The 14,631-nt window shown below is 36.5% G+C and overlaps 1 protein-coding gene across 2 annotated transcripts; it reads right to left on the reverse strand.

Annotated features, from left to right (window-relative positions):
* Positions 1 to 6,836: 6,836 nt before the first annotated feature.
* Positions 6,837 to 11,788, reverse strand: BLOS1 (GCN5L1 family protein). Of its 2 annotated transcripts, none has more exons than XM_010242931.3 (3): positions 11,419 to 11,778; positions 10,963 to 11,168; positions 6,837 to 7,019 (listed from the first exon to the last, which is right to left on the reverse strand). In XM_010242931.3, exons 1-3 carry the CDS (start codon positions 11,561 to 11,563, stop codon positions 6,930 to 6,932), a joined length of 441 nt encoding a protein of 146 aa, XP_010241233.1. In that variant the 5' UTR covers positions 11,564 to 11,778; the 3' UTR covers positions 6,837 to 6,929. The 2 variants fall into 2 exon arrangements, with proteins under 2 accessions (XP_010241233.1, XP_088758885.1); XM_088902759.1 differs by lacking the exon at positions 6,837 to 7,019 and adding an exon at positions 7,075 to 7,344 and having other exon boundaries at positions 11,419 to 11,788.
* Between the last annotated feature and the right edge of the window lie 2,843 nt (positions 11,789 to 14,631).

Below are 14,631 nucleotides of genomic sequence, written 5' to 3' on the forward strand. Positions count from 1 at the left end.
CCTCAAGTGTTGGTGTGTGAGAGTTTCTTGCGGTGTGCTTCTCCAAAGAGAAAAAGGAACATCTTTCTTCCTAGGCAAGGCTATTTATAGCCAAGGGTTAAGGCTGCCAACTCAGGCCACTTAACTAACCAATCCCATGTGAGTGGGGTGTTGGGTTAGCATTAACTCCTATACATGCACCATTATGTAGGAGTTAGTGGTCTTGCCAATGGAACCATCCTATTATAATAGGAGATGGGTCAAACTAGACTTAATACACTTCGATCCTTATGCCACCAAGACATATTTATGTAAACTTGGACCTTGGGCCCATGGAGGCCCATATTATTTAGAGGTTGTCATGTAAATTAAGCCCATTTATTTGACTTAAAAATTTACATGTCTACAGTGGTTTCAAGCAACAATGCGAAAAATTCTTTCACGTACTCATTCAAAAAACCCATGTGCAACATAGCAACATCTCACGGATTTAATGCTCCACGTAGGCACACCTCCTATGCCACCATAACATAGCAACATCAATAAGAAACATACCAACAATACATACCTTGGATGCCTCCTTAACAAGTTCGGTGGTGGTGAAGTATTGTTCCATTTGCCACAGGAAGTTGTTGAGTTCCTGGGCATCTCGAATCCCCGCATAAGGGGTAGGCTCACAGGCTTTGATCTTGGGAGGTGTTGGAGCTGCAGTGGTGTTGGCGGCATTGGCCACCAATCTCTTTAAAAGGGTGCTCACATCCTCTGCATCCTAGATGCTGAAAATTTTTTGCAACCACAAATGACAAAAACCCATGTCATTCCCCTTATTTATCACAATTTAACAGAATCTAAGCCCTTAATGGGAGGGAAGTTTGGAGTTAAAAAATTATAACCTTTTTAATTATGGCTTTATTCTCTCATTTCTCATTTTTCTCTCCCAGTCTAATTGTCTCCCTTTCCTCTTCCTTCGTTCTCCTTCAATCCAACGCTCTTCGCTGGAGTCACTATTATAAATGCTAGCTAGGATTCGTTGTTTCTTTTACCCATTGCCTCTAAGTCTTAACAACCAAGCATCCATTTTTCTTTGCTTCTGTTATTTATCTGGTTAGGATTAAGTGATTAACCACACATCCTTTATCGTGTTTATATTTTTCATCATTCTTGTCTTACAACACAACAAGAGGGAAAATAAGAAAAGAAATTAGAATTTTATGTCTACCATCTCCCTATTCTTCTTTTTTCATTCGTAGTTTGGTTTGAAAAAAGTAAGTTTTCTTTTCTGGTTTTTGATTTGTTCTGTTTGGTTTTGTATGTTTGTATATGACGAATTAGAATTTTGGTTTGATTGTTTTTTGTTGATCCTAAATTTGAAGAGGCTTTGCGTTGGAACAACCTTTATGTTTGCCAAAATTTTATGAACTTTTTTCTCCGGTTTGAAATTATCATAGACAATTTTTTTCCATCTTTCTCTAAAAGGACAATTCTTCTAAAAAAATGAAACTCTCACCCCTTGCTGAATTTGAAATATAATCCCAATGAACAATAGATTTTAATATCAATAGAGCATTTTTTATTTTTTGTCCTTTTGGCCAGTGGAGGATGGTTTGTTTTTGTGAATGTTAAGGCGGTGATGGTGATAGGTGAAGGAGAATGGAGAGAGAGAGAAAAGAGAAAGGAGAAAAAGAGAGAATGATAAAGAAGGGGAAAGAGAATATTGAGAGAAACAATAGTGTTGTAATGATTCGGGCGGTGATGGCCAAAGTTGAAGGAGAATGGAGAAGGGGAAGAGAAAGGAGGAAGGGAGAGAAGAATAAAGAAGGGGAGAGAGAAAAATGCTAGTGTTTTTAAAGCCAACGACGGTTGTGGTAGCAGCAACTTGGGCGATGAGGGTTGGGTTGAAGACTTGAGGAGAAAGAGAAGTAAGGAAAGAAAATAAGGCAAAGGGAATAAAGGCGAGATTAAAAATTTAAAATTTTTGGAGTTCTAGACTCCCGTAATAGTGGTAAACTCCGTTAATTTGTGATAAATAAGGGGAGCAATGTGGAACTTTGTCATTGGTGGTTGTAGAAAATTTTCTGCACTTAGGATGAAGAGGATGTGAGGTGAATGAACCGCTTTTCAAGTCCTTGATCTGAGTTTATAGGCACTTCACCAAGCCTTTTAGTGGGTTCCTTGGTCCATTGTGGTTGTCAATGGACCACTTTTCCAATCTCTCAACAATCGCTACCATGGTTTCAAGGTTAAGGTGAAGCTCATCAACACGATCGCAAGTTTCACCAACCACTACTTTGCAACGCATGATGCATCTATCCATGGCTGCAAACATGTTAATAGACTTCTCACGCTTTCTAGCCTTCGATCTGGTGCCTTTCTCTTTAGGAGAAATACATTTAAGCATGTCCTTATTGTAGACCTGGGACTATGTGGGCTTGGTAGCTCCTAGTGTCAACCGTGCTCTGGTACCAACTATTACAAGGCTATGCATTGGGGCCCTGTGCGACACCCGATGGTAGTCGAGTAAGCCTAAGAAGTAAACAAAGCAAAAAATAAGGCAACAACAAATACACATAAATTAGACAAAATGCTCTTTGTATTGCCTTAAAATATTGAAAGCACAAGCACACAAGTTTGTGTCGAGGGGACCTCATGCTTAACCTTTACACGATCTTAGCACCACTCAACTATTTACCTCCCCTCAAAGAGTAACCTAAGCTTTTGGGGCTTTGACAGAAGGATACATCAAAATGTTGAATAGTCATACTAGTATTTACAATGTTGCCATTGGCATACCCCTATACAAAATGCATACAATACAATGATCCACCCAAGAGACATATGACAACACTCGGATGGCGTGCTGATGGCAATGTTGGTGGATGAACCGTCACAAGAAGATATTTCCCAAAAACCCTCCCAAATGAGCACTAGAGTGTAGAATTAGAGAAATTTACTTTTTTTCCTACTCCATGAGGCTGCATAATGGGAGTAGTCCATCCCCCAAGCCTGGTGTAGAAAGGATTCGATCCCAAACCTCCACTACAACCAAGAGACCTTACCAACCAACCAGTTGGCACTTTGCTAGAAAATTTTACTTGTAGACATGACCACTCTCCATAGGTCAAAATTATATCCTTCACTCTAACCCAACTTTTCAGTATAAATACCCACCACAAGAACAAATACATGCTACTTTCTGTCTTGGGAGTGAAGTGTATGGATTAACATGAGACGTATCCATGGTTAGAGGTCTAGCTTTCTTTATTATACGAGGAAGAACAGTACTTTTGAAAAGTACATAGCTGCTATCCCATTTTATCATATGCCTACTAAACATTTCCTTAAGAATATTTGCTATACTATTACTTCTCTTGGAAGGGACTTTTGATGGGATGGCTCCAATGAGAAACAAATATTTCCTTCTTGGAGTTGGCAACTTGTGAACTTACCTAAAGAAAAAGGTGGGTTGGGGATTAAGAAAATTTTTTTAACCAAGAAATAGAGCCTTGGTGATGAAACTCTGTTGGAGGTTTCTTATGTCAAATGATCTTTGGTCCAAAGTGCTTTGAGCTAAGTATCTTAATGGGGCAACACCCAAAAACTCAAATACTATATTTGCGGTAGGGGTGGCAAGGACCCAAGCTTTTCACGAGCTATTCGAGCTCAGCTCGTGAAAATCTCGGCTCAACTTGGTTTAAACCGAGCTCGAGTCCAATTTATAGGTTTGTTTGCTAAACGAGCCAAGCTCAAGCCTAATAAAGCTCGGCTCATGAGGCCCGTGAGCCTAATTGAGCTTCTATATTATATATAATATTTTTATTTTTATATATAGTAATGATAACTAATTATTATAATTATTAATTTTTTAAATATCAAATAAAAATAAATTTATATATATATATATATTATAAAGCATTTGGCTCATAGTCGAGCTCGAGCTGAGCCAAACTCGAGCTCAAGTCTTTAGCTCAAACTAAGCTCAAGCTCGAGCCTCATATTGTCTTGGCGAGCCAAGCTCAAATAGCTAACTATTCAGCTCGACTCAGCTTGAATCCACCCCTAATTTGCGGTGTGTAGTGTGTTGAAGTCTTGTTGTGTAGGGCTGATCTTTGGCGAGGAACCTGTTGATTGGTAGGGAATGGTTGATTCATCGATGCTCTCTCTGACCCATGGATACTTGGTCCTCTTTTACGAGATCAAATCTGTGTCCCACAACATATTCCAACCATGTATTGGGAACATCTCCCACTAACAAATTTGGGAGATGTTCCCAATGCACGCTGAGATGTGCGTGTTGGGTGCAGATGTGATCTCCTCTTTTACGTCTACTGAAGAAATGATTCCTTTTATATCAGGTCAAAGGAAGATAGCACATACTCAGGTCTACATTCAACCAAGTACAGTATGCAGCAATACAGCAAATCAGATTGCCAATAGACATATAGTTGAGCGAGCACATGTCCTAGTTTGTAGTTGCCAATGGACTGGTTTTGGGTTTGATCCATCCAATCAAAATCAATTTGAACAGATTGGATGGACTATAAGACATATTAAATTAGACCAATACAAACTTAATGGTCCAAAGTATTCATTGGATTGGATTGACCTGGTCCATCCATAATGGATTTATGTATTAGATTGGGTTGGATTGAACCAATATACGGTCCATTGATAAACATGTATCAATGGACCGGGTTTGGTTTGGAAACAATCTAAATTAAAACTAATTTGAACAGATTGGATAGTCTAGACATTGAATTGGATTGGTCCAAAATGGTCCAGGGTGTTCATCGGATTGAATTGGACCTATTCCATCTATAATGGACTCATATTGGCCATATCGGATTGGACTGAATCTAGTCAAATTGACATCCCTACTAGCTTGGACGAAGAAATCTTCTGGGGTACTAATTGTGTCTGCTGCCTATAAAGAGTTTCATTTAGGGGTGTCTACGATATTCGAAAATCCAATTTCGAATTCGAGATTTGACATAATCAAATCGAATTCGAATGACTTGATTTGATTCAATAAATATCCGAATTCGATCAATTATTTAATTCTTATATATTTATATACTTTATATAAATAAAATATTTTTTATATATTTATTAATTACCTAAATTAATTGGTTGAATTTGAATTGAATAGAATGTTTCAATATTTAATTGAATTTAAATCCGAATATTAATTTTCAATGTCCGTCGGATGTCGAATTAAATTCAGATATCAAATTTTATAATCAGATTCGAATTCGGATACTTTCTGATTCAATTCGAATTCGAACCATTTATGTTGCGTCAACAGGCTAGACAATCCTCAAATTCACTAGTGAGCTTGGAGTGAAAAATCCTTTATTGAGGGAGATGCTTTTATGATCATAAAAGGCGCTGTTGGAGACTAATTGCTCTCCTTTTTGGCGTTTAAATAATGTGTTTCCGACTGTAGATTTTGTTTTATCTATTAACCATGGCCGACTGTACATTCTGTTAATTCTTAAGCACACTATTTAGCTAGGTTTGCTTTATCCATTAACCATGTTCAGACCTGGTCTGTGTGTCCCTTCCTTTCTTCCTAGTTGTATCGAGGAGGATTGTATTTTGAGCACGTAATTAATGAATTTTGCCTTGTTAGGCTTCAGGGGAAAAAAGAGATTGTAGAATTCTGAGGATCAATCTTACGTCTCGTGTCTCAAGTTTCAAGTCTCATCTAGCTTCCAAGACTAAAATTTACAATCCAATGATTTGAATTTTGAACCTAATAAAGATAGCAAATGTCCTCTATCATGGTTTTTAAAAACGAACCGGTGATCAAACCAGTCAGGGGTCCGGTTACCGGTTTGAATGGTCCGACCGTTCGACCCGAATGGCCGGCCCATTCCGACAAAAAAATAAAAAAATTGGAAAATGGTCAAAACTGTTCAAACGGTTAACCATCCAGTTCAGCCATTTGCTGACCAAAATCAATTGTTTTGGAGGAAAAAGCAGTTTTAGAGGAAAACGGAACCGGTCAGGTGATCGGTTCCCAATTTTCCGGTCCGGCCAGTTTTGAAAACAGTGTCCTCTATATTCCTATTAATTTTAGCCTCCATTTGGATAAGCTTTTGCTTTTCAGTTTTGGACTATGTAAAACGAAGTTGAGCAAAAACGTGTTTTTGAGTGTTTGGTGAGAGTTATTTTAAGTTGATGATAATCTAAAACCAAAACATTTTTTCAGCCCCAAAGGGCAAAACCTTGAAAACACACAGTCTAAAATTTTGGACCTTAAAAACACATATCCTGAAGCTTATCCAAATGCAACCTTAGCTTTCAAAAACTGCATAGCAATTAATGATGGTTTTGTTTCTCATCGTTTATCGTTAATATTTTATTCTTCTCCGTCTCCTTTTTAAAGTACTCTACCTAATAGAAACAAGGGGTGAAATTTTACTCGCTCTGAGAAAAAAAACTACTTGCTTTTGTACATGTGCAGCCCACAAGTGGGACATCACAAGCTAGAGCAAGGAAGCTGATTGACATTGCACCCCTACATACTTGTTATTGGGTATTGCACCTCTACATACAGACAAGCTAAGAAGCAAAGCCATTTTCTAAAGCTTTGACAATTATTCCTGTCTTTCTCCAAGCTGATAGATTGATGGTAGCAATGAATGTCTGACATGTTTGATTTTAAGTTCCAGTACAATGAAAAGATAATCAAATATGCAGCTGCATTGAAAGATAATATTGAAATTCCCTGCAATATTGGTCATTGCTAATGTTACACTAGTATCTGGTAAGGGTTGTTGATAATTTCCACATTAATACACTGTATTTTTAATATATATATATATATATATATATATTTAAGTAGAAGAAAAAGATCAGCCAGATTAAAGTGGATTTCTTCCAGATGTGTATTCTCTAAGGAATTCAACAAATTGGTTTTCAAGAGTTGAGAAATCATTACATTGAGTTCATGCTTGGTAAATGTTGTGAATTGCTTTATTTATACTTCTACAATCATAATCCATTGTTTTCATCCAGTTCTCAAAGTCTCCAATTTCCTGTGTCATCAGATCCATATTCCATAAGAATGTTAGAACTCAAAGTAATTGGGCTTATATATATATACACTAATTTGCTGTACAAACCATATATGATATATCATACATATCATAGTATATATGGTATTTGGATTTAACTTTTATGACTTGCACACACACACACACACACATAGCAGTATCTGCAATTGCCTAAGAAATTGATTCAGCACTTGAGCTTCCAAACAATTGGATCTTGTGTTTCTGCTTTTCCAGAATGCATCGAAATGAACTAAATTCACTAAATGATATTGGTAGTTTTAGCCAAATCAACATGAAAGGCTTCTTCCTGATCATAAGTTTTAAGAAAAGATTACAAAGAGCATTAGATGATGCTTTGGGATTGGATTGCACATGCTTTTACATAAATTTGATACCTAACATGAAGACAAATAAACACTACCAGATGACCTACAATTCAAAAAGGTTATGTTGTTGGCAAAGTCTTGAATTCATGCATCCTCCTTGAGGTCATCAACATACTAATGAACCATTAAATGATCTATCTACTAAGAGGATAACAGGCTTGGAAACAAGTATTCAATTTAAAGCAACATAATACTTAATCAGTGCTAGACCTGTTCACGGGCCGGGCGGCCCAGGCCAGGCTCTGCCTCTTTATAAACAGAAAATCACGAGGCCCAAGCCTGAGCCTGGCCCTATATAAAGCCCAAAGCCCAATTTTGACATGTATTTTATATTATATTAAGCATATATTATTATATTTAATATATATAATACTTTTTTCATTATTAATTTCACTATTATATAATATATATTATATATTATTAACATAATTATTATATTTCTATTATATATATACTATTATCAAGGGCTACCCGACCCATGAACAGGTCTAATCACTGCAAAGGAAACCTGCATGACAAAAAGATACTTCATATCGGCCCTCATGGAGAATTCTTTTCCACACCTAATTATCTTGCTAATGTTTTGATAAAAAGTATTAAGTATGCAACTAAGCACTATCAATTGCCAGATGCTAGAAATGTTTCTTTGTAGTTGGTATAATTAGATCGATCTACCCCCTACCAGGCAATTGTTTTCATAGAACTCCATTTGTGCATAACCTTTGAATTGATTATTAATGCCATCTCCCATTTGAGCAGGTAAATTTTCTTGCATAGCCATAGTTTGGTTTTTTCAAGTAAATGCCCAACAAAAAATGTGGGAGGTATAAATATGGCAAGGAACTCATCTGAATATTAGATAATCAATATGAGATTTAAATCTACTTTAATCTAAATTATAACAGCCCATACTGCTAAGCATGAGATCAATTTATGCTAAAGAAAGTCCCCCCCCCCCACAATTCTTGTAGCTTCTTTCAATGCTTAGGCTAGCAAACCCTTGGAAGGAATAAAGAGAGGAAGAACATTAACTATATGATTTATATCCAAGATGCCTAGATACTTGTACTAATATGGGATATGTGGATATGACTCTTTATTTATCAAAATCTAGGAAACATAAGCTGATCCCATGATCCTATTGTCAGTGTTTTAAGCTATTTATCTAACCAAACACTTATATCCTCTCAAATTCAATGAAAAATATGAAAATCTTATTGTAAGATTTGTTAAATATGTCTTACAATTTTTTAAACAGGATAAATACATAAGTTATTAGAAGTTAAGAGGATAATATTTGAAAATAATGACGATATTACTGTACACATATCAATGTAGTACACAGTGTGGGTATCTTATCATATTGTGTCAACATCGACACACTAATCATTTTCAGGATTCCAGGTATCATCATTAATGACATATAAGTAAAAACCAGTAATTTATTTTGCAAAAGTTGGATGCTGGTAAAAAGGTACTCTAAGAATGGGGAATGAAAATAGCATATCCTAGTGAATGAAGTAACACATGACAGCATGCCATAATGTCAAATGCCATAAAAATTACACAGAAAATACAAGAAAATTCCTAAATGAAAGAAGCATCCTATATCTAATTGAAATTTGAAATTTTGACACAGAAATTTAGTCATAGTTATCACACTTGTACATGGTATTCACTTATTGTACATTTTAGAGAAAATGGTTCTTATAAAACTGAATATTCTTACAAAGGAAAATGATTCCTCTGGGAGTCCAATAGGGTACCAGAACTTCAATCCATTAAAACTCTTGATTGTCAAGTGAAGATTGAGTTCTTGTATACAATTTCTTGTTTATCCACGTTCTGTTTTAGGACCACCACAACTTGAGTTTTAGCCCTGCATGATACTTATATTTATGGCCCAGGCTTACAACTGGAACTTTCCAAGTACATCTCAACCTTCAAGTGGTAATTTAACTTGGGTCACCTCATGAATTGCCATTAAATTTTTCCTTTTTTCTCCTTTTAATATTCTATTATTGATTTCCTTGTGTACGCATTTTCTCTCAATTCCCACTTACTGTGGGAAATCTGCTCCTTGCTCCTTATAAATAAATTCGATTGGAATCATAACAACTTTCCCAGGTCAAGAAGGTAGACAAATCCATTGAAACTGGGAATCATGGAAACTTGGAGTAGGAGAAGGACATAGTGGAAGATAAGATTTCAAGGTGATTACTATTGATGAACCTAGGATTAATATACCACAGATATGTCCAGATATTTTGATAATGGACTATATATATAGGATGGTCATGACTTAAAATCCCCAAGTTATATTCAAGACTCAACGCCTCAACCTAAACAAGGTTTGTCTTCAAACCCTCTTGGTAGCACATTGAGTGATTACTTTTCGATTCTGAACAGATGCAAGCTCTATAAGAACTTTGCAACTATTTCAATCAAGGAGAGTGTAAACTTTTTCCACATTGTAGCTTTAAACCATAGGACACATCTTTTCAGTTGTCCTGAATAATCTTAAACAAGTAAGTTTACCCAAGAATCTTCAAATTTGTCTTTTTTTTTTCTTTCAAGCTGCATTAAGTTTGCTTTTGCTTGAGTGCTCAGTTGAACTCCTAAGAAAAAGCGAGAGTAAAGTGCTTTAAGCTAGAGTATATAATTGGATTGATGTGACTTTAAAAACATATAATCTTATTTGGTTTCAGAACAAAAAGAAAAACTGCAAATACATCGGTTTGGAAACACATCTTCATGAAATAAACCCTTTTTTCAATGTCCGGATCCACTCAATTGCAAAATATGTAAAACCCACTAAGGCGGCACTGTAAACTCAAGTGCGCATCATGTGTGAACTCACCATACCTCTGTGTCCAAATTGGGACTTTGACCAAAAACAAGAAATGGTTTAATTGCTCCTTTGAGAGAAGGTTGTTACCTGGTGAGAAAAACAATATTTCTTTTGCTTTTGAAGCAAGAAAGAAAAATGCTTTTCCAAGGACAATCTAATCAATCCTAATTTTCTGTCAAATGTGTTCATGAAATTTGGACATTTGTTCTTTTATTGTAAGTAGCTATCGTGCTGGATCATATCGATTTGTGGAAACTACTGCCTAATCTTCAGATATGGATTAAAACTATTTAAGCCGGTTGGTTTTTGCTCTTGTTTTGATTTTCCATCCCTGAAAAGATTGTAGTTTGACGTCCTCGCAGCACAAATTCGGTTTTCTTTTCTTGAAAGCTTAAGATCTTACAAATTAGCCAACATTTGTAGTTGATGTCTTCGTTTTTGTTCGGACTTTCTTTGAATTTATTTGTATGTATTATCTTCGAGGTTTATGTATCAGTATGTTTTGTGCTCTGATAGCTTCTGCTGGAGCAGTGTCGTTGCCAATTGGTTGACCTTAACAGCAGAGATTAAGGCATGACCATACCAGAGGAAGAGCCAAAAAGGAAAACAATATATAACGATTAACGAATCCTAAAGTTCCATGAAAAGGCCTTATGCTCTACTTGCCAGCCAACCACAAATGACTAACCTTAACAGCAGAGTTTAAGGCATGAGAAGCAGCAAGCCACTGATCTGTTTGCTTCGCATATCGCATAATCGTAGCAGATAAAGATCGAATTTCGAGTTCAATTCGTTTTTCATTGATGAAAGATTCTTGCACTCCACCATTGACCGTGTCCAGCAAAGCATCTGAAACTCGAATTGCAGTTTTAATGGCAGCCTTCTTTGCTTTCTCTGTTAAATGGGGAAAAAATGCACTTTTTAGGGCTTCCTTTCACTAGGGTTTCAATCATCAATACGAAATTATAAGAAAAAATAAAAGAAATGAATCGACGATTTGTTCCATAATAGAAAACAAACTCAAAATGAGATGATAAATTTGTTAAACCAGAGACAGAGTGAACTGAATTTGATTCGTCTCCATCCTATAAACTTTAGAAGAAATAATTTTATAAAAAAAAAATTGAGAAGAAAGAAAACAGACCGGTTTCTTCTCGGACCCTGAGGGAGGTCTGCTGATGATCCTGGACGAGTTGAAGCAACGAAGATTCTAAGCCTCCCACTTCTTTGCTGTGTCTCTCGATGTTTGGAGAGCTCCGCACTCGCGTCGGGGGCTGACGGGAATACATTTTCAGAGATCGAGCCAGAAATCAGAATGCAGCAGGTGATGTAGTGGGAAGTCTTTGATCGGAGTTGTGGAATTGGGATCTACTCACAACAAAAATTGAACCGAACACGGTTCGAATCTGATCAGTGCCTATGCGAATACAGATCATGTTGGAATGCGAACAATTTTTCGTTGTGAGCCGATCCGGGCTCGAAGTTGTTGTATTAGTGTATAGTCTAAACTTGCGAGTTCGGATCGGCTACCAACCTACTGTACCAACAATGCCCTAGTGGCTCAGGTCTGCTCACAAGCAACGTTTCAAAAAACGACCCGGAAACGAAACCGTTTTGGCCACTGGTTTTCGGGTCAACGGTCCAATTGTTGGGTTCGAATGGACATATCATTCTGATAAATAAATTTAAAAAATAATTAAAAATAAAAAATGGTCAAAATCGTTGAATAGGTCAACGAGTTGATGGTTCGATTGCTTGGGTCAACGATTTGTTGACTTTTTCAATGGATTTTTACCAAAACCGGGTTTGGGGTAAAATGGAAACGCTTGCCTGGATGGTTCCCGGGCTGAACAGTCCGACCAATTAACCTTGCTCACAAGTACAACAAAAATTTGTTTTTTAGGGTTCGAGTATGATATGGAAAAGATATGATATCCGAAAAAACAACCGACCAATTAACCAAAATCATAAACATGGTAGGGGTAGGGAACATGGTGTTATTTATCAAAATTTATGGGTGGATTTTGATTGGTCAAAACTCTTTTCATATCATAGATTTTCCCTAAGTTTCAATATGATTTGTGTCTGCACATCGCAAACATGATGGGTCTCATAAAGTTTTATGGTGGGTTCCAGTCTCATGGTGAGATGTGTGGATACAGATCATATGCATAGCATGTTGGGATAGTTTTTGTTGTAAAAGCTTGTTTTGAATGTGCGATTGTGGTGGCCTATAAATTTCGGGTTGAATGGATTAGACCGTGCAATACATATATTACCTAGAGAACATAATTATATATTATATATTATTTATTATTTATTGATAATGTATGTATTATCAATAAATAATAAATAATATATAGTTATGCTCTATAGGTAATATATGTATTGTTTTATATTTAATTTAGTTTTAAATTTTTATTTGTAAAAAATATTAAAAATTTGCAATTTGAGGTAAAAAAGTGATTTTTTCATGAAATTAGTGGGGTAAGGTGCCTACAAAAAGATCACCTCAATCGGAAATCATAGCGCAAAGTTAGGGCCTTCGAAAGTTTGTGATGTTGTTCGATCTAAGGTTTGTCGAGTTGAACACACAACAAAGAGATCCTGCCAACTAGACGAGGCTAAGGTGGAAGGATGAAATCATGCACTAAGGTTTGCAAGCACATAATGATATCATATGCCCAAGGAGATTTTCCCTAAAAAGGTACTCCGATGCTCAAGTCAATAAGGGAGATGAATAGTCTATCAGGACAAGTTGTAAAAGAGCAGATGGATCCAAACTAAGAAGGATCCTATGGATGTAATAATGATTAATGAGTTGAGAATCAAAATTCCTTTACCTCGAGGGATAGTTGGGTAGGGACTTCGTGGGGTTATTGTGACAATGCCTTTAATAAAAAATGGTGTTGCTGATGTGTGGGTTGGAAGCACCATTTTCTGAGAAAACGGTGCCTTTTTTTTTGTTTGGAAGCATTGTTGTCAAGTATGATATTTCCCCTGGAGCAACAACAATACTTTATGTTTGGTACCAGTGCTCCATATCTGTTTTTAGCACTGATACCCATTATAGGAAGTCCATGTCACTGTCACATCATGTTCTCGTTGGTAGCAATGAGCTCCAATATGAGAAAACGTCAAATGCGGCGTTGCTCCAAACCACGCCTTCTCGATTTCCAAGGCATGGCTTGGAGCACCATTTTTATGGGAAAACGGTTCCTAAAATATTGATGTTTCATGGAGCACTGTTTTTTTCCGATGTGGCGCTGATGTGTCACTGTTTTCTAGAGCAACGACATCGATGCCAAACAGACGCTTTGTCGCCCTCATTAAGCCACAACTCTCTTGATTGCAAGTTCCATAAGTGTTCTTCAAATTTCAGGCATTTATTGTATTGGGATTCAACATCTTTTAATTTGCTTGGGTTGAAGGATTTGTTGAATCATTTTGCTCAAATAAATACCTTTGGAGTTCCAGTTCCATCTTTTTTCTTTTTTTTTTGTAATGTCTCAAAAAACCTCTGTTTAAAGAGGAAAGCTTCTTTTTAATATCTTTTAATTCATTGACAACACGATAAGCTCTAGAGCAGAATATGGAAAGACTTTTTTCCCTTCTAAGGGCAGTGGATTTGTGTTTAAGACCCTGTTTGTTTGTAGGTAAATAAGCATGGGAAAGTTGGTCAATGGGTAAAAGTTATTTATTGACCAACTTTTCCATATTCTTTTTGCATTAAGCAATGGGTTCCACAGTAAAGTTACCCTTACTTTATTGGATAAGACTTACCCATCTCCTAGGTGGGTAAGTAACTTTCATAGTTAGGAGAAAATTTTACAATAAAAATGTCATTTTATTATTTACCTGTAAATCCTAAAAATCAAAAGAACATGGGCAAGTGCACTTACCCAAGTAAATGTTTCATGAATAACATTTACCTGGGTATGCTGCATTGTTACAAACAAACAAAACCTAAGAGAAGAGGGTTGTGATCTGAATTAATGGCTAGCAGAATGAAGTGCTTAGCTTCCTAGAACCAACTGAGCCATTGTGAGCTAGCAAGGGCTCGGCCTAACCTCTCACGAACACACCTCCATCTAGGCTGATTGTTTGTCCATGTGAAGTAAGGTCCAGAATGGCCAAGATCAGAGAGAACAAAAAAAAATCTATAAAGCTTCTGAGGGGTTGAGAGGTATGAACATGTCTGTTGGAAACCCCACATTTAGAGAGAAAGAGGATATAATTTAAATCCCCCACAAGAACCCATGGAGTATTTTACAAAGTTTAATGGAGTTTTCAGCGTTCACCTTAGTCTCAAAAAGGAAAATTATATGTAGGTTCAAAGTTTTACACCATTTCTTCG

This window comes from Nelumbo nucifera, chromosome 4, assembly GCF_055504915.1.
Source record: "Nelumbo nucifera cultivar China Antique chromosome 4, China Antique-T2T, whole genome shotgun sequence".
Taxonomy (NCBI): Eukaryota; Viridiplantae; Streptophyta; class Magnoliopsida; order Proteales; family Nelumbonaceae; genus Nelumbo; species Nelumbo nucifera.

Coding starts and splice junctions, on each gene's coding strand:
- BLOS1 (XM_010242931.3), bottom strand. CDS start 11,563: ATGTATTCCCGTCAGCCCCCGACGCGAGTGCGGAGCTCTCCAAACATC. Junction 11,169..11,418: donor CAGGGTCCGAGAAGAAACCG/GTCTGTTTTCTT, acceptor CCCATTTAACAG/AGAAAGCAAAGAAGGCTGCC. Junction 7,020..10,962: donor CCTTAAACTCTGCTGTTAAG/GTTAGTCATTTG, acceptor CTGATGACACAG/GAAATTGGAGACTTTGAGAA.